The sequence below is a fragment of the Nanorana parkeri genome, unplaced genomic scaffold (genome assembly GCF_000935625.1).
Source record: "Nanorana parkeri isolate BGI_ZX_2015 unplaced genomic scaffold, ASM93562v1 scaffold167, whole genome shotgun sequence".
Classification (NCBI taxonomy): domain Eukaryota; kingdom Metazoa; phylum Chordata; class Amphibia; order Anura; family Dicroglossidae; genus Nanorana; species Nanorana parkeri.
In genome coordinates this window covers 1,852,350-1,879,833 of record NW_017306435.1, presented here as the reverse complement: position 1 = coordinate 1,879,833, position 27,484 = coordinate 1,852,350, and the positions used below count along the sequence as shown (strand labels likewise).

The following is a 27,484-nucleotide window of genomic DNA, read 5'->3' as shown; positions in this document are numbered from 1 at the left end:
TTCCAGCACAGTGAATTCTGATTGGTGACTGTGTATTGCTGCTTTTAAAATAGGCATTTATTAATTATAACTCGTAATTGATTGAGGGCATACATATCATGCTATAGATCAAAGGGTTGGAAATAATAATAGTGGCAAAAGAAAAAAACATTTTATTATTTGTGTATGTGGACAAACTATGCAGTGTTCTATATATAATAACGAGGGAAGATGTTTCCCAATGTCTTAAAAAGTAAACAATTTATTTTACCACTGTTGGCATGGATTTGAAGAAAAAAAAAAAGCTGTAAACATAAATAATTCCTTTATTCAATAAACTTCCCAGCATCCTGTGTTTAAGGTCCTGCTCAGTAGCATCAGAATTATTTCATGACCATATAGACATTATTTTGTATCTTCAGGACTTGGAGCTTTAAATGGATTCCAGTAAAATGCTTGTATGCCTTGATAAAGGTATTTGTCCATTGCTTTGTAACAGTTTCATAATCATTTAAGAATGTTCTCTATTTCTGTGAAAGTCATATTAAAGGATCAAGCTTGACATGTCTTTTTGTGGGAGGATCTGAGTCCTTCTGCAAAGGCAAGATAAATAAGGGTAAGTGTGTGTACCAAATTACTTATATAGAGACAAAGCAATAATTTTTCCACTTCATAGATCAATGATTCGGCCTCATCTTGAGTATGCGGTTCAGTTTTGGTCACCAATCCACAGAAAGGATGTCTTGAACTGGAGACAGTCCAGAGAAGGGCAACAAAACTAAGGCCTGGAGGACTAAAGCTATGAGACAAGGTTGCTAAATTTAGACTTGTTCACGCTGGAAGTGAAGCGATTAAGAGGGGACATGATTTTGATGTACAAAATGTTCAGTGGTGATGGCAACATCAGCAATAAACGTTTTACTGTAAACTCCCTAACAAAGACTAGAGGCAGCCACCTAAAATTGGTGGAGAAAAAAATGTACCCACAAAGGGCGTAGGGAATTCTTTGCAGTCATTGCGGTTACATTTTGGAACTCTCTGCCACAAGCAGTGGTATCAGCAGAGAGTATTGAATATCATTCAAAAATCAATTCGATACCGTCCTAAGAGACTGTAACATGCAGGGGTACAGGTAGTCTTAAAACCTAAGACCACACAGGGACTCATATACACACATGCACACACTACACACAAACTTACACATAAAGGCTGAACTCGATGGATCTGTGTCTTTATTCAACCTCAAATACTATGTAATTATGTAAATTACTGACCTCTGACTGCAAAGCTAATCAGCACATTGGCTGTAACTAAGTTGGAGATAATGTATAAGTAAATAAACAAATGTTTTTAGCTAGTCTAAACTCCTCTTATAAGTATGAGTACTTTAATTCTCTTATATACATATTATTCAGTACCCAGTTGACTCTCCCTGCTGCCTGTCCCCAAGCACCTTAGGCTACTATACATGTATCACTAAGTAAGAATAGATTTGGTCATATTACATTATCTTTTATTGAAAAACAATCATTGTAAAAAGAAAAAAGGTTGGTTCGGTTTATTTCAACTGGATTTTCTGGCAGTTCTGGTTTCCATTTTTACTAAAATAACTGTTTATTGCTGAAGCCCGTCTATGGCCAGCATTAGCAATTTACTAACAAGATCAGTAGTTCTAGACACCTAAGACACACCAGGGAAGGAGATGAAAAGACAGAAAGAGACAGTTTCCACATAGTTTGAACAACTAGCTGTTTTTTGAAGTTTTGCAACTAATATGGTATTTCTTAAAGACCTTGTGGATTAACAACTTTAGAATGGGCAGTTTAAGGTGATTAGATATACACTTGACATCTGATTGAACTACAAGGACCTAGTACAAGGTGAAGTTTGGCATTCTTTTGTATGTTTTACAGTAATAACCCTGAAAACTAAGAGAAACTTGTTTAGGGGTTTTCCCCTAAGCTACCGGCCTTTACTGCAAGCATGTTGTAAGAAGTATAGATGGCTGGTTTGACTTGTGTTAAGGTGGATATCATGTATGTCTCTCATTAGTGATAGAAGCATTACAGAGGAGAGATGCTGGCTCTCCACAGAGCAAGTTGGCATTATCACTGTGGCAAGTCAAAGAACTACTGAAACATGGAAGGACACAAGAAAAGAAGTGGGCCCATTTTCTACAAATGATTTGGTGGTACAGTACAATATAACTGTCAGTGATTTATGCTTGCAGACTTAGAGGCCTGTTTTAAGAACGAAGAATGGCTTTTCTTAAAATCACAGCTAGACACTATCTTTTTGGTAAACACTGTGATCCAACACGGTACAGGAATTAAGCGATAAATGGTCTAAACACATCTATATTGCGGAACATTATTCCTTACAGTAGGAAAGTGGTGCAAGATAGTGGTCTGGGTCCGGCTGAATCCCATCTGCTGCTCCGAAATGTGCGTAAGGAGGTTCTGTTTGTCACGGCCCCATCGCCGGGCTGAGTCCTCCAGCTGAGCAGTAGGAGAGGTGATAATGTTAGAAAAGAAGACAAATGTCTAACAACAATCAGGTATAGTCAGTTCACAGAGGATTTGTATTATGGACGCTAACCTCTCTCTCTAGGCTCTGCACTCTGGCTTGTGACTTTTCCAGTTTGCTTAGAAGAGAAAACTTCTCACTGTCAGTTAATGACTCAGGAACCTGGAAAAGAAAATACTTGATTCTCTGTCCATTTATTGTAAAAAAAAAAGCACAAAATTAGACTTGCTGAATTAAGGAAACATTTTAAAATTGAGCAGATAAGCCAAAACTGTCTCCTGTAAAACTGATTAATATTGTAGGCAGTCAATCAAGATATATTTCAATCGCAGGGCAGACATACTACCTGTGTGCAACAAAGGAGCCCAAAGATACATGGAAGAGATGACAGGGATAGTCCCAGAGGACTGGACTTAAGTAAAGATGTTAAACTGGTAAGGATCCAGGGATGGTCAGGGCCAACCAAACGATTGATGGAAACACACTTAGGGCCCATTCACACTTGATCAGTTGCAATCAGTTGCTTTGCGATCTGTTTTTCAATGGTTGCTAATAGAAGGGCACCAAAAAAAGGAATGGGTGTGAATGGGGCTAGTTCCGTTGCATTACGCTGTGCTGAAAAAAAGAAGAACATGCACTACATTTTTTCCATGCAACAGAATCGGAGTGAAATAGCCCCATTCAAGCCCATTCATTTTTCTGTGCCCTTCTATTAGCAGCCATTGAAAAACGAATCGCAACACAGCAGATCGGAAGGTACAATTGCAAGTCAACGGACCCTTCGTTGATTTGCAATTTCCTTTCCAATTTTGGTGTGAACAGGCCCTAATTCAAAAAGATAGGATAAAGTGCAGTAACTCATGGCTACCAAATCAGGCATCACATTTTTCTTCATATTACTTCAGTAAATTGAAATGTGACTGGTTGATAATGGCCATCATACCTTGCAAGCAATAAATGCACTTTGTACTGCTTACTAAAAGTTCTGCAGCTTTCCGAGCTCCATAAGGCACTGCATGGTACCAATTGCACTGCAACATTGTTACAGTGCTTATAATGCTTTAAATTGCACCCTTTACCCTAACACATTTACCTTCATATTTATCAATTATTGTGCAATTGATAAATTACTTATTTATCAAAGCTGTGCAACAATTGTCTTGCTAGTTGCGACAAGTGCAACAAATTCAGGTAGTTTCTATGTGCGACACATTTACATTTTTTGCACTATGGCTGCAACAAATTTATTAGGAAATACCGCCATATCAGTAATAAGAAAATTGGAGGTAAACAAGACCACTCTCATGTTGAAATAAATTGTGTTGAATGTGTCAGTTTGGTGCTACAGGCAATTCTACAACAGATTCATATACACCTTACCGACAGTCACATAAATCTGTCACAAGTTGCGCTATATGTTGCACCGACGGATTTGAAACACATTTGTAATAAGTGTCTATGACTCTCTTTATCAATGCCAGGGTCTGTGTCCTACTCACCGGATGTATCTGAGTCAGTACTGTGGTTGGTTGTCGAGCTTTATCCAATTCTTCCCTTAAACGTGTGTTCTCAACTAGTAATGTAGCATAAACCTCTCCCTGTAGAGCCTCAACTCGAGCCCCTGAAAGCAAATTAACAAATACCACAATAGTTTTTATTACTGTGTCATCAGCTAGGTTCTATCATGGTGATAAAATGTTTTATCACCATGGTTTACCCTTATCCATGAATCCTATTGTGTACTTAAAGTATATGCAGCGGCAAAACCTTTTCTTATTTTGGAAAGAGTGGGGAAGGGTTAGGACGCCTCAGGTATTTAGTACTCCTTAAACACTATTAGTGTGGTTTACATACTGCACAGCAAACAGGTATGGAAAAAGATTTCACAGGGCATTATGGAACCAAGGAGCAAATTAATTTTCTAAGCTCTTTGGCTCCATCTAGTAGCCATAATACACTGTGAATTCCATTTGCACAGCGGTTTACTGTGTGAATAATTTACAAATCACCCCCTAAGTATTAAAAGCAGCTGTGTTAGTAGCATATATTTGCAGCAAATCTATGTGGAGGGCACACTGTTCCGTCAAAACCCCTCTGTTGTCCCTAATTTAACAAAGTTCCCATCGTGGGACATACACAGAAATAAATATGTCTGGAGGTAACTATTTCCTCCTTAAAGATGCAGAGACACAGCAAAGGCCAACACAGCACAGGCAGCTGAGGACCTCCAGTGCATTCCAGCTATCAATAACTAGCTTTTTAAAACAAGGCAAACATTTCCAACACACTTACTAGTAATAAACATTTGATAAACATGCTTTGTTTCATTTTTAGTTAGGTTAATATGAAATACTGCATTGCAATACTGTATTTAGAATTCTCATATACAGCCTGGATGTGTGGCTAGTCTCCTTAACACATATTTAGTAATAATCCTTATCAGTTATGCTGAAAGAAGCCTGCGTACTGTGCTCAATAAATCAAGCTAGAATTTATACACACAAATAAATCATCACAATGACTGTCCCTTATTGGGTGGCTCAGTATTCGGTAAGGTTTCATTTAGACAAAAGGAGCCAAAAGACAAGCTGCTACTGCTGTGCTGTCTCTTTACCTTTACTTTGCCTTACTTATAATGCTCTAGGGGTCATTTTTCATGCAAAACAACGTTTGTATGCATATAGGAAAAAGAGAAATACAATAAAACTTTGAAACATAAAAAAACTATTGACCAAAGCCATACTAGTTTTCCTTTAAACAGGCTCTTTATAATAATTGGTATTAATTGCATTGAGCGGTGGCAATGCGTATGCTAGGCTGTCTTTTACTAATATTATTGCTCTTATTTTGTATGACATTATTAGATTTTTGGTAAGTTGCCTAGGTTAAGGCTGCAGCATTGCTCAGTGTGGAACTGGCTGAAACATGGCAGAAGAGCTGAAACAACAGAATAGAAATCCTTCAGATGTCAGACATGAATTTACAATGATATATTCAATGTTTCCACGCTAAACATGCTCCCTAATGTGCTCACTTCCAGCTGTCACTCTCAGTGTTCTCTTTCATTTATATTATGCCTTATTACAAAGCTATTTCTCAGTCTACACATTTACTCCCTAGTTTAAGATTAATGTCCCCTTTCATCTGCTTATGGCAAGCTATACATCTTACACCAGTTCTGGCTGAGAAGCAAAGCTTCATCCATAGTATAACAAAATTGTCAAACAAGTCATCACTGTTGCAAATACAGAGAATTAAAACTCTACTTCACTGCATTTTTTTAAGTACCATGCATTCTGACCAGCTGCTATGGGGCTCTTAGAAAGAGATGCCACAGGAAGACCACAAGCATTGCCTGGAGGCAAACCGGCTTGATCCTGGACCAATAAAATCGCAGCCAAGACTGCAACGTCCTTTTATTTACCAGCAGTATGATCAAATGAATATTGGAGCATTTCTTTTTTCTTTATTGTCCCTTTTTCTGTGTTATGCTGCCGGTGTCTCTAGTAAGCCAAGGTTTGAAAGTCGGAGGATGAAAGATACAGCCAAACGTTTTTTATGGGATAATGAGTCCCAATATGGCGACAGCAACATTGGCAACAAACTCTTTAAGATTAACTCCGTTACAAAAACTAGAGGCCACCACCTAAAATTGGTGGAAAACAAATTCCAGCACAAGGGGCGAAGGGGGTTCTTCACTGTAGGAGCGGTTAGGGTCTGGAACTCACTGCCATCGGCAGTGATTTCAGCCAGGAGTGTGGAATTGTTCAAAAAAGTCTTGGATGATTTCCTGAGGGACCGTAATATACAGGGGTACAAGTACTCCTAAGAAAGAGATGATGCGCGGACCTATATGGGTTGGACTTGATGGACTTATGTCTTTATGCAACCCCAAATACTATGTAACTATGTAATATAAACTGTGATTTTTTTTCCTCAGCTTGCATATAGATATGAAACAGCCATATTCAAAAGAAAATTTTTACTCTGATCTATGCATATCAAGCTTTTTTGACCCAATAGTCTATTCACATTCCCAAAGGAATGGATTGTAGCTGGCAAAATTAAAGAATACATAAATCCATTTTAGATAGAGTAAGGAAAGGTTAAAATTCCTGCCAGGTTTTTTTGCCATCTGTATCCCTCCACTTCCTGTTGTGTAATCTCTTTAAAGTGAGGGAAATGTTCTCTTAGATAACCGAAATTAAGTGTTCCTATTGGAAAATTTCCCCTCTAATAATGTTCTAAAGACATTGCAAACTTTGGACTTTCCAGCACATTTAGGCCCTATTCACACTTGCGAATGGGGCTGATCACATGAGAATCACTTTTTCACAGCAGATCTCATGAGTCTAATGGAGGAATTCGTTAGTCTCATTCCATCAGCCCCATTTGCAAGTGTGAACAAGGCCTTATTCCAGGTAACAGTGATCGCCAGGACCAATAGAGAGGGTAAGCAATAAACAGGGACACAGCAATATAAACCAGAAAGGGGTATTACCTCTCAGCACTCTGTCCAAAAGACAAAAAAAAATATTCAACAAAATTGTGTACATGTGGTAAACATAAAAGTAGTTAAAGATGAATTCCAGGTATAAATATTTATATATACTTACATTGGTCTAGCTTGGTCCACTGTAAATATATACTTTTTATACCTGGAAGGGCCACATTAATCCTGTTAAAAACTGCAGAAGCTGCAACTACTGCAGTGCTTTATAGTGATTTTCCAGGTCCTGTACAGCCGCTGAGCTGAGCGAATTCCTCTCTGAAAAATACAGCAATTCGCTTGCTCGCCACGGTGGCCATTCAATTAATGAATACTAGGAGTTCTATGATTGAAGTTTGATTTTAACGTCACAGTATGCCCCTCTTCCAATTAGAGAATGTCTTGTACTTACAGTAATAAAAATGCTAGGTATTTGCTGAATGGTCACTGTGCCGAGTGCTGTAAAGCACTGTAGTAGCTGCAGCTATTACAGAGTTTTACTGGAGCCCCATGGCCTTTCTAAGTATAAAATATATATATATATACTTACATTGGGCCAAGCTGGACCAATGTAAGTATACATAAATATTTATACTGCAGTTCCGTTTTTAATGCTATCCTTTTATATAGTCAATGCTGGTAATATCACCTCGATCTCCTTTGTCAGCACGATTCTTCTTCTCATCCCTGAGTTTATTGTCCAGGAGTTTTTCCATTTTCTCAATTACCTAGATGAAGACAAGGCCAACAAAATTTACCATTAAACACAAATGACTTGTGCTAGGCGAGGAAAAGAACAGAGAGGTAAGTGTTTTCCTGCAGTATGTCTTTTTTATCTTCACAGAAAATGTAGCAGAGTAAATGAGAAATATTGACTGATGGGCGTTAACGGATGTTTGTAGAAATCAGATGTCGGGAGGTTAATCCGGGGAACATGTCTTATGAGAAGGGTGCATTGTTAGGACAGAGTCATTAAACATTCCTTTTGCACAGAGAACAAGCTGGATGATATGCTGTTTGTGGATACCTCCTAATCAGAACTGTGTCCATGGGTGCATTCACATTGATGCACTGTGAATATAATGAATAAGGATCTGCTAGTGCAAGAGATCTTTTTTTATTTTTAAACAATGAGAACAGCTACTTTTACCTTTAACCCCTTCCCGACTGATGACGGGATTATTCCGTCATGGTCTTTCAGTTCATTAAAGACCTGTGACGGAATAATAACGTCATGTAGTAAATTGAGCGCTGGTCTGTCCAGGGACTAGCCCTCATTTAGTTAATGTTGTTGCTGGGTCCCTTGGGGTCCGAGGCAGACCCACAACAGCAAATTTGGTGGTCCCAGCCCCGAGAACACTGCCATAATCACCGTGATCACAGTGCTGTCACAGCCACTGAGCCAGCTTGCAGCTCACTGTGTTGAGGAGCTGCAAGCTGATCAGTGTGCTTTATTGTGATACAAAGTATCTCTGAGGAGAATACAGTGTCTCCTCAGAGATACTAAGGGGTCTATTCACGAAGCAGCCGAAGGATCTAGCCGTAGCTTCGGCCAATCCTTCGGACCCATGACCCCTTCGGTTCAGTAGAACCGAAGGGCTGCTGTACGGGCTATTCACTGTAGCCCGTACAGCTCCCGAACTTGGCCGAGCGGCTCAGTCGAGCCGAACGCATATGCCTCAGCTCGGCTGAGCCGCGCTGAAAGCTGAAGCTGGCCGAGCGGCCGGCCATTGGCCAGCCGACAGCCTGCATCTGACAGTGGCTCCGGCCACTTGCAGAGAGATCAGCGTCCCTGGTTACCAGCTAACCAGGGACACATCTCCAGACAGCAAACTCTCCTGGGCGCTCGGGGAGTCTCCCGCTCCTGTCCGCCAAGGAGAGAAACACTGCTTTTTCTTTATTCTGACATGGAGCCGTGCCAGAATAGAAAAAAAAATGATTTTGGGCCATAGGAATGCATTGCATAGCCAATAGCAAACTAGCATTGCACCCGCCCTCTGCTACAGTTCTCCATCAGGTCCACCACTACTGATTGACAGTAGCAGGGCGGGTACAATAGCTAGTTTGCTATTGGCTATTGTGCCCGGGAGAGTTTTTTTCTTTTCTTTTTTTTGACGGCAGCAGAACGGCAGGCCAATAGAAAACAGTTGGGCGGAGCTAGCTGTCATTGCTAGCTCCGCACAATCGTTTTCTATTTATTTTTTCCACTTTTTAAACAATTTTTCTGTTCTGCTCGGTCCCACAGAGGGATTCGGCTATTCAGTCACTGCTGTTCGGCATCTATGAGAATAGACCGAACAGCAGCGAGTAGCCTGCCGGAGGTCCGGCTTAGCCGATCCAGATGTTGGATCGGCTGAGTCGAACTCCTTCTGCACTTCAGGTCGGCTGAACATGCTGAGCATGTTCGGCCGATCCGAAGCCACCTGAAGTGGATAGCCGAACAGCGTTCGGCTCACTTCGCTTCAGGTCGGTCATTCACTCGGCTGCCTACGGCAGCTTAGTGAATAGACCCCTAAGTATCAAAGCCCCTTGAATGAAACAATTAACTTTTTAGTGCCCCCTAGTTTAAAAAAATGAAACCAGAGGGTCTAACCCAGGGTGGGCAACTCCGGCCCTCCAACTGGGCTTTAACTACAAATCTTAACATGCCTCTACCTCTGGGAGTTATGCCTGTAACTGTCAGTCTTGCAATGCCTCATGGGATTTGTAGTTCCACAATAGCTGGATGGCTGACGTTGCCCAAGTCTTGTCTAACCCACCAAAACAAAAAAAAAAAGAAGTTTTGCCTAGAGACACACATAAACTAGTTTGTTGCTCATAATAATGACGTAACTATACAGTGATCTGAACATGAAAATAAAACTACATTTATATTCTGTGACAACAGTGGAATGCCTTTAGAATATACAAGGTCCAGCTCTGTGGATTACATAAAAATAAGCTTGTCATGAGAGGACTATAAGGCTGTCATTACTGATTTTCCTAAAATGCTAGTCTACCAGCCTGTGTCTGGCTGGTAGACTAACCAGTTACTGACACAGAACATATATGCAGATCATAGAAAAAGTCAGAGAAAAGTCAGAAGTCCTCATCTGCATACATGTCCCAGACCAAAGACTTAAAGTGTTAAAGCTCACAAGTCAGGCAACTTCAGCAGAATAGGTTACCAATAGAAGACTCCATGTTTGCCTCATGACAATTTTAATTGAAGCAAGGTGAGCTTCCATCAGTTGACATGATTCAGAGAAATAGGTGATCACATAAAACTGTGCAAATTACACTTTTGCTTGAATATTAGCAATGGATTACATACTACCATTATGTTCCACCATACTTATGCATCCTCCCTTGTTATATTCATATGCAGATGGTAAGGCTGTGCTCTTTATTGAAGTATTATTCTGTACAGCATGTTAACCTTGGAAGCTGAGCCTCACCTTCTCCTGCTTCCGCACAGTATCCTGTAAGTATTTAGCCCGACTCAGTCGCTGGTGGTACTGGTTTAGCACAGCCTGCTGTTGTTGGTGTGCTCTTTGCAGCAGAAGTAGTTCCTTCTCCCGATCATTTCTCTGGAAAATAACATTAGCAAAGCATAATGCTAAGATAAGAATTTGCTGAGAATGGATCGATACACTGAATTCCATGTGAGTACATTGTCTGGTTAAGGGAGAGCACTGCATTATTTATAATGAGATTCTTATTGACTGGAGCTGGTGTATAAGCTGGTTATTGGCCAAGACATAACAAAGCTCTGAAGCCCATAAAATACAGAACAGACAAAAACCTGGTCATTTGCTCCAATTATTTCAGGACTGCCCATGGCAGATAACATTAGACAGCAGCTGTTCTACTGACTCCACACAAAATGAAAATCCTCTATAGTATTAATTAGCAACCCATCCATGGACAGTTGTAAAGGTGATAAGTATTTCTTATAAGTATTTCTTGCTGACAAATTGTTCTTGTTACTGGGAGGCTGAGATTCATATCCTTACTTAAAATGTATGCAAAGCCACCTTGTCTTATGCAAGAATGACTCTTTAAATGTAGTCGTGCTAGGCTGTAGCCAGCCTGAGCTGAGCGGATAGTTCTGCTTTTGTTGGGTTGTCTCTAAGCTCAGTGTCATTGTTTACTTCTAGTTGATTCCTGGTTAGTGTCCCTGGCAACAGTGTGGGAAGATACGATTACCTAAATTATAAATATTTATATCCCCCTTGCCAACCACTAGGAGGTTTATTGTCAGTGGTAAATGTTGGGAAAGGGTATACATATTTGGGAGAATTTTCTGGAAGCTCTCCTGCCTCCCATGCTTCGGGAGGCAAGTGTGTGCTACCGTTCCTGATCTCCCAGGCCTGCTGCCTGGGGTAGGGGGGCATATGTGCTAGTTAAATACAGGCAAAGGGCTGGGCCCAGAATGGAAGTGTTGCCTGGGAGGAGTGAAGCTGGGCCTTGGACTGGAGCACCAGGGTGAATTTCTCCTGTAAGAGGAGAGTCCAGAGAAACTGTGTAGAAATTTGGACTTTCCATGAAGTCTGTTGGCTCAACCAGTAAGATTGGCTCAGTGCTATTTAGTTTGTACTAATGCACAGAGTGCAGTTCTCAGCTTAAAGAAGATCTCCAGGAAAATGTTATATTAACCCTTGCAGTGGGGATACCCCCACACTGTAAGGGTTAAGTGCTCGTTTATGTCTAGGTGCTAGAAAAAACTTATAATTACCAGACCGTCTGAACCAGCTTCAGCTTTCTCTTAGACCGGTGTGTCAAGCTTCTCCCCCCGCCCCTGCTGCAGTGGTCTAAGGATCCTGGTGTCTTCACACTCTATACAATGTACATAGACTGTGTATACACGTGAGGACACCGGGGAGGAGGAGACACGCTACTGTGATCACAGAAGCAGGGAGCTGCCTCGTGAGGTCTGGTGAGTATAACTAAACTGCAAGGGTTAATACAAAATGTAACCACAGTTCTCTTTCAAAGGTCTTCCTCTGTATGAATGGAATCAGTACTTGCTGTCTGTGCTTTGTGCTGTACTTTGGGGTATCCTGTGACCCTAACTCTCTCCCTGGATTTATTATTCCATATAAAGTCTATCAACTGTTCTAAAGTGAACGGCGACCTTCTGTTCAACCCTAAGGTGAAATGTTGGCCCCCTGACCTCAAACTTTATTCAATTGCCTCCAGGGGTTAAGGGGGTGCTACATGTATATAAAGACTTCGGCCAGCTTCGTCTTTCAGCACGGCTCAGCGCTCGACTGAGCCGCTCGGCCGTGATCGGGAGCTGTACGGGCTATTGTGAATAGCCGTACAGCACCCCCTCGGTTCTCCTGAACCGAAGGGGTCCTGGTGCCGAAGCTAGCCGAAGGATCGGCGAAGCTACGGCCAGACCCTTCGGCAGCTTTGTGAATAGACCACAAAGAGAAAGTCTTTATTGCTGTCTGTGTCCCTGCTAGGGATATTCACCCCTCACCCTTCACCATCATCACTAAAACAGAAAGTAAGGGGAAGTTTTATAGTTGTCACCAGAATAAGAGATGAGGGTAAATTATCCAATGGGTACACCCTTTCCTGTTTCGGTGATAATTGTGAGATTTCCCATCACTTTTGGTTGTGTCTTCAGGCCAGGAAGAGAAGGGATATCTCCCCAGCAGGGCAAAGGAAGCAAAAACGTAACCTAACAGGGGCTTTTACCTTTCCATACCACATCCAAAACTAAAACAAAAATAATTATACATACATTGGATGCAATACATCTGCAATAATAGAAACTTTACTTAATTGAAGGTCTGGTTATGTTTGGCCTTAGAACAATAAAAGTTAAAATACCCATACATGGAATCATAGTTTTTCTTGATAGAAATTATGAGTAGGGTTGGCACCTGTCCAGGATTCACCTGGACAGTCCGGGCTTTGAATGCTGTGTCTGGGTTTCATGGCAGCTAAAACCCGGACACAAGATGTCAGGCACACAGGGGCAACCAAAATTAAGATACTGAAAATATCAGTATGAAAAATACTGAAAATAGTCTCAACTGTGATATTTACATATGAATGGGCAGAACTATTTACATATGAATAAGCCATGACTCATTCTCCCCAAAAAATGTCGGTATGTCGCTAGAGTGTTCGGGTTTCTCTTGAAGAAAAGGTGGCAACCCTAAATTTGAGCCATAATCTGAACCTGAATGAACACTAAAGGATTTGCCCAGACAGTACCAGCCATTGGTAAACACACATATGTATAATGCCATCTCACACCAAATGTACTAAATATGAAATATCTGTTTTGAATCAAGTTTAATTTTACCCAAAATCCACCAAATCTATTGATTAAAAATGGTATTTTCTTCTATGAAAAATTCACACACAGCCTACACATATACAAAATGTATAGCTTGCAGTTCAGTTAGATCTGTTAACCCTGGGTGTTAACCCATTAAGAATTATTGGCAGTTATATAGATAACTAGTGTGCAACTAGGTGTTCAAGTCTTAAATAAATAGAGGAAGATGAAAGAAGAAAATGGTGCAGCCCACAATAATGGGAGAATGATCTGAGGACAAACGGGGAAGATGCTAGTTCCCCAAGTGTGACTTGAACAAAGCTGCTTCACCAGAGGCCCACTACTGGAACACTGATTGCACAGATGGAGACATTTCTATTGCTGTGCTGACTAAGTAAATATAAGACCAACCAGACATACTGTTTTATTATCAGGAGTTTTAGGTGCTGTACATTTGGTGCTTGTACTTTTATAATAATACTGGTATAGGACTATTATTTTTAACAGCATTTATTTAGGCACATAAAGGGCTCCTGTCAACTGACTTTAAACATGTTGATGGCATCATTTTGAGATGCTTCTGAATTTGTAATTCATTGACAGGTACATTTGATCTGCAGTAGACCTCCTTCTGACCCGTCACCCGCATTTTGCCTGCTTCAAGCAGTTTTGCATTCAAAAAGACTTGCCTGGCAGTGCCAAACCCACATGAAGCTCTAGCCCAAGTATGAGTAGGATCAGTAAACCCAACCTTTACCTATAAGTCTGCCCACTGAAGAAGATCTTATCACTCGGCCTTCGTCTGTAAGCACTAGACTTGGTACAGCTTGGCAGACCTCTTTGGTTGTTCATAGATTTCTTGACAGTGGCCATTACATTTCTTACCCTGACTAATTCATTCTGCAGGTGCTGAACCCGGTCCTTGATGCCACGCAGCTCTGATGTTTCACTTGCTAGTTTCTGTTTCAGTGTTACTACAAGGGGAAGACAAAGGAAATAAACTTTATTCCCTGTTCACCTGCAGTTACAGAACAGGCACCACTTTCATGATACAATTTTATACTGTTACATCAAACAAGACTGTAGATAATCCAACCAGCAAAACTCAGTAAACATATTTCATAAAAAGTTAATATGCACGTCATTAGAACTATGTGAATGAAATTCTCAGGTGCCCTCTCATGGACCTTTTGTGCATGGACATGGACATCAATCTCTGAAATCCTACACATATAGAGTTTGGTACAAGAAAACCTGCATTCAATTTATCCTGAAAATGCATCTGTATGTCACACAGGGTGACTGATCAGCTAGGCCTGTCAGTTTTTTTAGGTGGACCCGATTGGATGGCCAATGCTAGTCTATGGGCAGCCGTGTGTAAATGAATGGGCATCCATTTATACCCGGTTACCCCCGACTCCAGCCAGGTCCAGAAAAACAAAGGGAACAGTGTTCCGTTTTGATGGACCTGATGGTGCTGGATCGGGGGTAATCTGATGGAAAAGGACACGTGTCCATTTATATCCGATTCCCCATAGACCGACATGGGGTCTGGTCATTTTAGTTTTTTCCTCCATTGCAAGATGGAGGTAAAAACTGGACGGACACAGATGTCACAGCATTGACATCCGATCCATACCGCTCCTAACAGGAGGGGATCTGTGTACGGATCCCCTCCTGATCAGCCCGTGTGAGAGGGGCTAAATGATGATTGTAAGCTTTATCTTTTTTTGTTAAATAAAGTTTTGTGTTCATCAATGACATTGTTAACCATATTTTGACAAGTCACATGATGACACAGCAAAGGCATCTAAAATACATAATCTGTGCTGGCCATGTATTTCATATTCTTAACGACTGACCATAATTTAATCAAAAATGGCTTGGAATGCACTTAAATAGGAAAAAATGAAAGCTGAATGCATCCTCAATGCAAAAAAAAACAAATAAGCAAAAACTCTCACCTAATCGATCAGCTAATTCAGCTTTGGTCATGACATCGATGTCTGTGTCACTGAGAATGCTGCGTCCCAGATCCTGGTTCAGGCTGCGTTCACTACGCAAAGCACTGTTTTCTGATTCCAGTCCACTCATCTGACGGCGAAGAGCAATGATGTCATCAGCCATACGCTGCATTGCCAGGCGATAGTTTGCCAGCTCCTATTGGTAACATGCAGAAGAACAACAAATGAACATATGTACCATTTGTCTTGCTACATTGTAAAGCCTTAATAAATACAACTGAAACGGTTTCATATTCCCTGAACTATTAGGCCTTGTTCACACCAAGCGCGGAGCAGGTGCAGAGCAGTTACAGACCGGAGCAAAACTGCGTCCAATGTATTCCAATGGTATTTTTAGCTCCAGTTCACATCGCGGCGCGCAGTTCCAGAGCAGGTAAAAAAACTGCAGCAGGCCCTATTTTACCTGCTCTGGAATGCATGCAAACGCATCAAAAACGCACCAAAAACGCCTGGAACCCACTGAAAGCCCATTTTAAACTAAAAAAATATTATCATTATTTTTTTTTAACCAAAAAACGGCCCGGAACGCATCAAAAACGGGGCAAAAATGCGGCACAACCCACTGCACTGCGTGTGCAGAAACCTGAGCGGATCTGCTCTGCATTTGGTGTGAACAAGGCCTAAAGATCCTTCTGACTCCCCCTGCATTCTGTATAGTTCTCTTGTTGAATTTAGCCACATATTTCTGGAGGTGGGCATAAGTAGGAAGCATAATAAGAAAAATGATTATCACAATTTATACATTTTTTCCGCTCCTCTAACCCCACTGCCCTAATGACTGACCTACAAGTGCCATTACTGTAGATACAGGCTGGTGGTGCTGTCATCATTATAGCTGGTTGAAGAATTAAACTGGATGGAGTTCAGTTTGTGGCCAGAAGAGGGAGATCCATAACTGTGCAGGTTGTGCATAGCGTCTATGCTTTTATTGATTGCTATTTACTTGTACAGTGCTCACATATTCTTCTGTGCTTAAAGGGAATGTATAATGTATTTTTGGTGAGGACATATATAAAGTGTTGTTTTGCAATATTGCAGCACAGGGTCCTAGGGGCACATCAAAGTAGTAGGGGAGTGTGAGGAAGTATGTATAAACACCTTGCCGTGTCTGCTTTTAAAGTGTATGTAAACCCCAACAATGAACTCTATTTATTTTCTACTTTGTGTACTGTTAATTGGAAGCATTTTGTTATATCTGTTTGATAAGTGCAAAAGAAACCTCTTGATCTTGTCAGAAATTCAGACCTGTCCTAAGACCTCTACACATTTCCTGTGTTATCTCAAAGAGGCTATTTAGCCCTCTGAGTTGTTATCTTGGATTACAGAATGATTAGCCTTTATGCTGTAGAGATCTGAGAGTGAGTAGTTTAGCAAAAGACACTGGGCAGGGCTGACACCACTCCATCCACAAAAATGTTTTGTGTTGTCAGCCCACACTAGGACATAAGAGCTGAGTGCAGTTCTGGCAGATCAACAGGTATTTTTCTGTACTTGCATTAAAGGGATAAAGACATACTGAAATCTGCATGAATTGTAGAGATCTAATGGATTCTTATTTTATTTTGCCTTGACATAGGCTTGAAGGCAACCTGCTATGTGTTTTCTAAAGATTATTTATTAGATCCAAATATTTACTAAAAATAAGGCTGGCCGTGGACTGGAATATTTTTCTCACCATACAACAAAAGTATGACTTTTGCAAGCGATCAGAATTGTAACAACATTCAAAAATGCAAATGATGTTTGCAATTTGAACATTTTCTGAAAATAATGCGTAGGTTCAACTCTTTGTAGCGGATTTTGTCCAACAATAGTTCACCCAACACACTCTCTGCAATTGTTGTCATTAAAAACATTTGCCATTAAGGCCTCGTTTTACACAAAACGCAAGAGCAAAATTGTATGCTATTTGTAAATGCGTATAGTCGCGCATATGCGTATATGTATGCGCGTATATACGCGCATATGCGTAAACTGTATGCAATCCCAGCATGCATAATTTTTTATAGAAACTTTAATGTACTGTACGTGCGTATACGGACGAACATAATCGCATATATGTGCGCACGCACGTAGAATATACAGAAATTCCGAGCCCGGACGCATCTCAGTTCGATTTTTTTGCGCATCATTACGCAGCGCAAAAATACGGCTCAATATGCAGCTGTATGTATGGAGCCATTTATTTGCATACGCTGCAAATAAATGCAATACTGCAATATCTCAGTGCAGCATATCATATGGAAGTATGAATGAGGCCTAAGAACTGTCTGAATATAGTGAGGGGAATTAATCAAAACTGGAGCAGACAAAAACTGGAGCAGCTGTGCATGGCAACCAATCAGCTTCTCTCTTTCATTTTCAAATCTCAACTTAATAAACTTAAGAGAGAAGCTGATTGCTTGCCATGCACAACTGCTCCAGTCTTTGTCTGCTCCAGTACTGATAAATTCCCCCCGATGAATTTCTATCTTGCTGGAAAATTAATTTGTCTGATACCTGCCAGTTTATTGGTCATTGTTCAATTGTTTGAACTTACAAAAAAACTAACAAATAACTGTGAAAGTGTGTTTAATCTTCAGCATATCAAGCAATAATCATCGCTTCATGGCCAGCCAAGGGGTCTGTGTACATGAGCTTGTGTTAACTTCAGAACGTTAAAGCTTTTTTCCCCTTGCAAGTTATTGGGGATGCAAAAAAAGGTTGATGCTGCATTGAAGAAAGATAACTTCAGAACAAATGCACTTGTGAAGGTTTTGACCTCATATACTGAAAGCTGACAGCATGTAAAAGCTTGCTGCATCTGCCCATCTGCACAACCCGTAGGCTGGCCATACACTGCTCTATTTTTCTTGTTCGACCCGTGGGCTGAATTAAGAAAATAGAGCAGATTCCTCCGTCAACACTACAAGTGTGTCGATTGAGGAATCCCGCTGTTTGCATTGGCTCATTGGCTGCCAGCTCTGGTTGTACGAAGATTTTTCAGCCGACACCTTTGATCAGCTGATTGAGGGATGCTGGCCCAAATGCGCACAGTGTGTGCCGCTGTCGGCACCCTTTCGGCCTCCTTCGGTTCCTTAAGAACAGTGTATGGGCACCCTTACTAAAATAGTGCGCAGCTGACAAAAACTCCTGGCACAAGGTTACAGCGGGCAAAGACACAGAGATATTTTGTCAAATACAAAGAAGAATAAGATATGTGTTCTTTCTCCAAATAGTTACAAAGAACCATATGGGCACAACTGTCATTTCGTGCTGGCATGTTCCAATTTTCCATGCACATATTTTCTGTCATTCACTTCCAGGGAAGAAGAAATTGTTCGGCAACAGCCAGTGATTTACATTAATAATTTCAGTCTTAAGCAATATTTACTGATTTCAGTTGCTTAGTCATTCCAAAATGCTGGTTTATAGCTATTTCATATCCATGTGGCTGAAGGGTGTAGTATGAGAGGCTGAATGCTTTATCCTGATTCCTTACAGCATTTGCATCTATGGACAACGTTAGAGATGAGCCATAGTTGTAATTATTGTGGTGATAGAGGCTGCTAGATGATCTCACAGTGGGGAACTCAGGCGGCCATTAATGGACAAAGCCCCTGGACCCCCTGAAGAGAGACAAAAGCCAACCAGAATTCTTTAGGGAACCTATAGTGTATTTTCAGTAAACACTAAAGATCACTGAATCGACCGTCTTGGGATGATTCACATAAGGAGGAGATTTGCAAATATAATCCAATCTACTTTTGATCTGCTCATAACATATGTTTTGAAAAAAAAAAAGTATAGTCCCGCCAAATAACACCAACACAGCAAACAAGGCATATGACTGATTGCTGGAGTGCTGTAAATGTAATAACCCCTACCATGCTTATACCAGCCAATAACCTCCTGGGCACTAGACAGGTATCCATTGGTGTCCCCAGAGAAGGTGCTGTGGAAAATAAAAGTCAATGGGCAAATTACCTGTCCTATTCAAAGGAGTATCCTACAACACTAATGCTTGTATTTAGTTAATGTGCTAGGAACTACAAAACTCAACCTATTATAATACTGCTACACAATACACATTTAATAAGGTATGTGGGTAGTATAATAATGGCACTGGAGACTCGCTGCAATGAAATAAAGAACTGTACTAATGGGAAGTGAGACAGGTGGATGACGATGGTTTTCTTATGTATCATTTGGAAAAGATAGCAAATCTTTGTTATAACAAAAGGTAAAACAAGTAAAGTTCATAAGGCACAGTGATCAGTAAAATAATTACTCAGCACGCTGGTTCTATAACACCGCTTAAGATTGCCACTTACTTACAGCCTGGGAAAGCCTCACGCTTGGCCAAAACACCATATGAGGTCCATTAGAAAATTCCTAATGTTGGTAGGTCTGGAACCCTGTGAATGCACCACACTGCCTGCCTCTATGCATCCCGCAAAAGCTTTGCCAGGAAGATTGGGGTTGCTTTTTGGCCAGTGTCAGTCTTTCCACCACCATTTGACAATCATTGGAGGAAGTAAGGAACAGGAGGCAGACATGAAGAATTGGAGTAAGTGTTTGCTACACTATCTATCTATCTATCTATCTATCTATCTATCTATCTATCTATCTATCTATCTATCTATCTCTCTATTTCAAGTGCCTCTTTCTGTGTCTCGCGCTCTCTCTCTCTTCTCTCTCTATATATATACACACACACACACACACACACAAATGTACACATGAAATCCCACACATAACCTTATGCTGGATGGAGCATGCATGGTTAATATGCATTGTGCTTAATATTTGTTCTCAGTTATTGACTTTTTAAATAAACCTGACACTCTGCACTAGCAGAAAGGGCAGCAAGACCCTCAGGCTTGTAATGAATAACAGTTTACCATCTTTGCCTAGTGCTTTATGTTGTGCCTTATGCTGTAAATTTGGGAAACTCATGAGAATATAAGCAACACATATGAACACAATTCTATATATGGCTACACGTGTACATCACACATAGTATATAGTACTTACCTGTTCTTGATGCTCCATCACAGGGTCTGCTGGCAGTTCCACATTATTACTAGAAAACATTAGAGGTCACAATCATTTTAGGTCCTTTATTCAGGATGTGTCTTTGGAGACAGCTCAATTTCATGGACAAATGTTGACTGTCATACACAAATAAGAACTACACCTCTACAAAAAGTTGATCAGGGAGAATGGGCATTTTGTTTTGCTGATTTTAACTATTCTTTACTTTGTGGTTCAAGCTATGGTTCCTGAACAATATTTGGAGATATAGACTTTATGATGCCCTAGATACAAACCTTGTATAATAAAAAAACAATGCTGAACGTGCTATTGGGGAAAACCTGCTGTCTGCCATATACTGACAGCTACCGTACTACCTATGACTGTACGAAACAATACACATGAGAAAGGAGAGATAGTTTCATGTTTATGAACCAAAGTGAGACCTCTTGACTCCTTCAATATCCCCTGCACACCCTGCTATATTTCCTTTACCACAAATGTCTGCAGATTGTCAGAAGAAGGGAGCAAAATAAGTAGAAGGATTATCACAGTTAATACATTTCAGGCTTAATGCTGTCCCCTACCATACTGCCTCAGGCACCGCCCTGGGAGTGCCATTATGGTAAACACAGTCCTGACTCTATGTGAATTTTGATAGAAAATAAAGCGTATTTGCAGAAATAAAAGGCATTCCTAGGTATGTTTGTGTCCCTAAAAAATACTCTGCAGATATAATGTTAAAAGAAACGTTTTGCTTACATGTCATATATTAAGGAAAGTTATTTAGTTGCTTGTACCTCAGGTGTTGTTGAGAAAGGCTCGAATTGGCCAGTTGTTGAAGTCCCACAGCATCTGCAGGCTTCTGTTCTCTTGGTGTCTGCTGAATCCATGGGTCTGGAAGAATGTCAGCCAGTGCATTGTAGGGAGGCAAAGAAGGCCCATCTTTTTGTAGCTAAAACGAAAAGGAAAAAAAAATCATTGTACAAACACAGAGCCATATAGAACAAAACAATGATAATGATATTACTTACAGAGGAGGAATATGGTCTATAAAAACTCTCCATCCATGAGAGTTGGGAGATCCTCTATACCTATTTAGATCCACTACACCTGAGCAATATCAGTATCAAAAAGCTGTGCTCACAGGTCTAAGTAGTAAGAAATAGCTTTGCTTCCAGGTCTAAGTAGTAAGAAATAGCTTTGCTTCAAGGTCTAAGTAGTAAGAAATAGCTTTGCTAGTGATAGATAACAGCACCCAACCCTGCACAGTATCCTAGAGAGATAAGGGTTGCACAGTTACCCTCCCATCCAAACACACACCCTCCTTCTTACACCAAATAGCAACCACCACTTTACTTCAGCCATCCTACTCACCTTTTGTAACGTAGCCAGTGTGGTTAAGATGTTCAGTCAGTATGCTTCAGGGCAGAATTAGGAGGACAGGTAAACTTACACACCCTTTGCTCTGTTCCTCATTTACTTATACTACCTGTTATCTAGCACTCTTAGATGTCCACTACGTCGTCAGGCTTACCTGTTTCACTTCCACCTGCCTCTACTATGTATCTAGTTTCTGCTTTTAAAAGAACAGTCTTTCCTCGTCACTATCACTTCCTCATAGCCGGTGTCAATACACTTGTCAACACCAGATCATTTATTTATTTTTTGTGCCCTGTCTTCCTACATTTTTCATATTTTTCTCTATTCCCTCTTTCTTCTGTCGGCTTTAATTCTTTAGAGACACCTCTCCATGAATCCAGGTTGTCACAACATTGAATCTCCCTGGAAACTGTGACCAAGAGGAAGAGGGCAGGGCCTGGGCCACAAGCCTGTAATCTCAGAGCAGCACAATCAAGCCTTCACAAACTCACTCATTATGCTTTTTTCTTGTATTCAAAGAAAGGACTCGGAGACTGATGTCACTGAGAAGACGGCCCAGTGTCTATATGCAATAATTATGACATTTGTATCAAATCAGACTGTTACATAAAGTGATAGCAAGAGGAGCCTTTCATAACTGTAGTCGAAATACTTAACTACTTGAGTCCCTGGTCCTTTCTCCCTCAATAGTCCCAGAGGGTTTTTTTTGTGCTTGTTTGCTTCTCTGTTTTTTTGGTTTTGCCCATTATAGGTTTTGTAGCCTACCCTAACATATGCATTGTTGTTTTTTTTCTGGACAGATAAAGCTTTAATTTGGTAGCAAATTTGGATACATGTATTGTTATTTCTTTAGATTTTTATAGGGCATAAATAGTAAAAAAAAAACATACAAAAATGCATTTTCCTGTCATTTTTCCCAATGCAACATTTACGTAATTTGAAAAATCCCATATATTTTCCACAAAATATAACCAACCAAGTCTGCTGATTAAAAGAATATGAAATTAGTGCAACTTCTATGTAGCAATGTAGCAGAATGGTAAAGGAGAGCTTTAGGTGAGCTTTATTCCCCTTTTGAGGTTATATTGCGACACACGTGGGGGGAGAAAAAGATGCTTTGGATAAATTATTAGCGGAACCTTAAGATAATATTAAGTGGGGCTGAAAGGACATAAATTTACACGATGGGGCTTTTTTCACAAGTTTGCAGTCTCTAAAAATACAAATGACATCACCTTTTCACATAAGCATTTGATGCTTGCACAGCGCAAATGTCTTCCGAATCTTTCGACTTAATTTTTGCAAGCTGAGAATTAATCTGGGGAGGGAATAGTTTTACTATCTGTCTATCACAGGGGTCAGCAACCTTTTACACACCAAGTGCCATTTTTGAAACCATCAAACAACCGGGTGCCAGTGAACAATACATTTAAATTTTTCCACTCATAGCTGTACTGCTAATAGTAAGTTAAACTCACTAATGTTTTAATGTGTTTACCTTGCCATAAGCAGCACATCTATAAGTGGAAAAAAATGAATAACTAGTGCACACATAAAACATATTAATATTTACATGTGCTGAAAAGTAAACTGGACTTACAGTTCTAGTGCGATCCCTGTGTCTTTATTTGATGGCTCAGTTATGCTATGTCTGGCCTGTAGGATGTTACTTTTAGCTGACCTTAGACCAGCACCAATGCATACTTTGATTGCCAGATCTCAGAGCAGCACCAATGCCCTGCAGACTTCAGAGCAGCACCAATGGCCTGCAGACGTCAGAGCAGCACCAATGCCCTGCAGACTTCAGAGCAGCACCAATGCCCTGCAGACCACAGACCAGCACCAATGCCCTGCAGACCACAGACCAGCACCAATGCCCTGCAGACCACAGACCAGCACCAATGCCCTGCTGACCTCAGACAAGCACCAATGCCCTGCTGACCTCAGACCAGCACCAATGCCCTGCAGACCACAGACCAGCACCAATGCCCTGCTGACCTCAGACCAGCACCAATGCCCTGCTGACCCCAGACCAGCACCAATGCCCTGCTGACCTCAGAGCAGCACCAATGCCCTGCTGACCCCAGACCAGCACCAATGCCCTGCTGACCTCAGAGCAGCACCAATGCCCTGCTGACATCAGAGCAGCACCAATGCCCTGCTGACCTGACCTCAGAGCAGCACCAATGCCCTGCTGACCTCAGAGCAGCACCAATGCCCTGCAAACCTCAGACCAGCACCAACGAACGACAGACCTCAGACCAGCACCAATGCACAATTTGCACTGCAGACCAAGGCAGGACAGACCTCAGACCAGCACCAACGCAGGGCAGACCTCAGATCAACACCAACACACTGCAGACCTCAGACCAGCATCAACGCACGACATACCTCAGACGAGCACCAATGCACACTGTGCACTGCAGACCAACGTAGGACAGACCTCAGACCAGCACCAATGCAGGACAGACCTCAGAGCAGCACCAATGCACTGCAGACCTGAGACCACCATCAACGCACGGCAGACCTCAGACCAGCACCAACGCTCCAGCAGACCTCAGACCTGCACCAATGCATGTCAGACCTCAGATCAGCAGCAAACAGATGGCAGACCTGAGCAGCACCAACACATTGCAGACCTCAGACCAGCACCAATGCAGGACAGACCTCAAACCAGCTTCAAATGCACAGCAGGCCTCAGACTAGCAGCAACGCACTGCAGACCTCAGACCAGCACCACCCCCTGCAGACCTCAGACCAGCCCTAACACACGGCAGACCTCAGACCAGCACCAACGCATGGCAGACCTCATATCAGCAAACGCATGGCAGACCTCAGATCAGCACCAACACATGGCGGACCTCAGATCAGCACCAATGCACGACAGACCTCAAAACAAGCATCAAACACATGTCAGACCTCAGACCAGCACCAAAACATGACAGGCCACTGACCAGCACCAACGCATGTCAGACCGCAGACCAGCAGCAAACACATGGCAGACCTCATACCAGCAGTAAACACATGACAAACCACCACCAATTTAGACACTTTAGCCTGCATATCAGCCACAAAAACTGTATGACTGATACGTTTTCAATTTCTCATGCTTGAAAATGTTTTATATTAGAAGCAGTCTTGCTTACCTACATGGACCAAGGCATATTAGGCACACACGCAGACCCATACAAGTGCACAGCAGTATTATTAGCCACAAAAAGCACTGATTTTATTCCTGTCTTACATATAAGGGCAGGAATAAAATCAAAGCTATTTGTGGATCAATATACTGCTGTGCATTTGTGAGGGCCTGCATGTGTGCTGGTAGGAGTTTTAATGTTTATGTATGTGAGCAGTATACATGTGGTACCTGCTCTATATTCCGGGTGATTGTCTGGCTCTTTTATCTGTGCTCGGGCACGGTGTGCAGTGAAATCCTCCTGTCGGGCAGGGTACAGTAATTCCGTCCCATCCCATTAGGCGTGGATGAGCCCGCTCCTGTCTGGCGGGCTGGCACTTGAGGGATCCTTCAGGTAGGAGCTTGAGCAGAAGGCGCTGAGGGCCCCGTCAGCGCGCCTCTGCGTTCCTATGCTGCTCAGCCACGTCACTGAGGTGGGTGGGCCAGTAATGTAATTGACAGCCGGCTCGAGGGAGCTGTCAATTACAAGCAAAAATGTTGCGTGCCAGCTGTCAAGGTCTTGCGTGCCAGGCTGGGCATGTGTTTCCGGGGGTTGCCGACCCCTGGTCTATCATATATACATTATGTCTATTGTGTATGTGTATGTATCTATATATATATGCTGGCTTCCCGGCCAATCAGCATCGAGGCAGCCAAACAGCATGGAGCCGTCTTCCTGGGCAATCAGGAAGCCGGGCAGCTGGTAATGACACGCTGCCCAGTTTCCTGATTGCCAGGGAAGCCGGCTCCATGTTACCGGAAGTACCGGTATTGGTATTCGGTATTGGTGCTCCTACTCACGCTCCGCAACCTTGGCATCAATGACACTGCTCTCGCTTGGTTCTCTTCCTATCTATCTGACCGTTCCTTCAACGTTTCCTTCTCTGGCTCCACCTCCCCCTCTGTTCCTCTCTCTGTTAAGAGTCCCACAAGGTTCTGTAGTAGGTCCTCTTCTATGCTCAGTCTACACTGCCTCTCTTCGTAACCTTATCTCATCATACTGCTTTTATTACCACCTCTATGCTGATGATACTCAGATCTACCTCTCCTCACCGGATCCGTCCCCCAATCTGTTGGCTCGCGTATCTGATTGCCTATCCGCTGTTTCAAAATGGATGACTAATTGCTTCCTCAAACTGAACCTCTCCAACTCCTCGTCTTTCCTCCCTCAAATGCAATCTTTTCTCACTAAGGAAACCACCAAAATGCTTGTCCATGCACTAATAATTTCTGACTTGACTACTGCAACCATATTCTCATCGGCCTGAAACATGCCCAGATTGCCCCCCTTCAATCCATCATTAACGCTTCAGCCAGATTCATCTACCTTACCTCTCACTACTCTCCTATGTCACCCCTCTGTCAATCTCTGCACTGGCTTCTTGTTTCTTTTAGGATAAACTTCAAAATTCTCAGTCTTACCTACAAAGCTCTGGATAACCGTGCACCAGCTTACATTTCATCCCTAATTAGGAGATATACTCCAAATCGGCCCTTTCGTTCCACTAATGACTTGAGATTACCCTGCCCACTCACCTGCACACCCAACTCTTGTCTACAGTACCTCACCAGGGCTGTCCCCACCTTATGGAATTCTCTCCCACGCCACATCAGGCTCTCACCATCCCTAAAGGACTTCCTCAAAACGCACATCTTTAGAGAAGCGTATCAGCTCTCCCATTGATTTCTCACCCTATACAAACTTCTCTTCTGCTCTTATTTCACAGTACTCCAAAACATCTGTAGTCTCCCTTTCCACACCACTGTGTCTTTGGTCCCCTTCCTCTTAGATTGTAAGCTTTTTGGGCAGGGTCCTCCTCACCTATTGTTTCTGTATGTCAATGATGCTTGTCAGTGTTTCTTACTTGTCTTGTCTAAACGATTGTACAGAGCTGCGGAATATGTTGGCGCTATATAAATAATTGTAATTTTGCATTTCTATTAACCTATATGGGGAGAAAGGCAGTTATGATTAAAAGCCTGTGTACAGGGGTTTCTACAGTGGTGCTAAGAGTATTTTACAACAATTATGATAAGCTTCTAGTGAGTGGTAGGAGTTACCTTAGGGCTCTACATTTAGTGCAATCATGTTCATATTTCTATAAACCTCCATCAGTATCACAAGGTGATGCAACTCTTATGCTACCCAACCCTGCTGCAGTTACGAGCCTGAAGAGTCTGCCGTTGTTCTTAGGGTATCCACTCACAACATCATTGTAGTTAACCCTAGTTAACTGATTTACTTGTTCTTGGGTAGTGCTATGCTACCAGAGCTAAAAAGCAGTATGGGATCTCAATGTCCATCAGAGGATTTCAGTTCAGAAGCTAGCATGCTGCATATCAATCACAAATCTAACATTCAACAGAGAGAGTCTTAATATTATTATAGACATTAAATCATTCAAATAACAGGGGCAGGTCCTAGTAAAGATAACACCTTGTGTTGAATAAAAAAGCAAGCCATTATTATAAGAAATAATACCATTTAGGGTGACTTAAAAGCCAACATTTATATAAACAAATGTATTACTATGTGTCTGATGAGAATAAAAGGCGTGAAAAATTATGTATTTTTCTTTTGCTGCTCTCCACACCCTTGTCTACATATT

At 41.6% G+C, this 27,484-nt stretch overlaps 1 protein-coding gene across 1 annotated transcript in view; it reads right to left on the bottom strand.

Annotated features, from left to right (window-relative positions):
• Positions 1 to 365: 365 nt before the first annotated feature.
• Positions 366 to 27,484, bottom strand: part of CCDC33 (coiled-coil domain containing 33) — a 70,649-nt gene continuing 43,530 nt past the window's right edge. Inside the window, exons 14-23 of the mRNA XM_018554637.1 lie at positions 21,115 to 21,269; positions 20,315 to 20,363; positions 15,239 to 15,434; positions 14,160 to 14,248; positions 10,432 to 10,563; positions 7,644 to 7,722; positions 4,005 to 4,126; positions 2,578 to 2,667; positions 2,361 to 2,477; positions 366 to 572 (exon numbers count right to left, since the gene is read on the bottom strand). Of these exons, the coding sequence (XP_018410139.1) occupies positions 519 to 572; positions 2,361 to 2,477; positions 2,578 to 2,667; positions 4,005 to 4,126; positions 7,644 to 7,722; positions 10,432 to 10,563; positions 14,160 to 14,248; positions 15,239 to 15,434; positions 20,315 to 20,363; positions 21,115 to 21,269 (1,083 nt within the window). The 3' untranslated portion in view covers positions 366 to 518. The remainder of the gene's footprint in view (positions 573 to 2,360; positions 2,478 to 2,577; positions 2,668 to 4,004; positions 4,127 to 7,643; positions 7,723 to 10,431; positions 10,564 to 14,159; positions 14,249 to 15,238; positions 15,435 to 20,314; positions 20,364 to 21,114; positions 21,270 to 27,484) is intronic.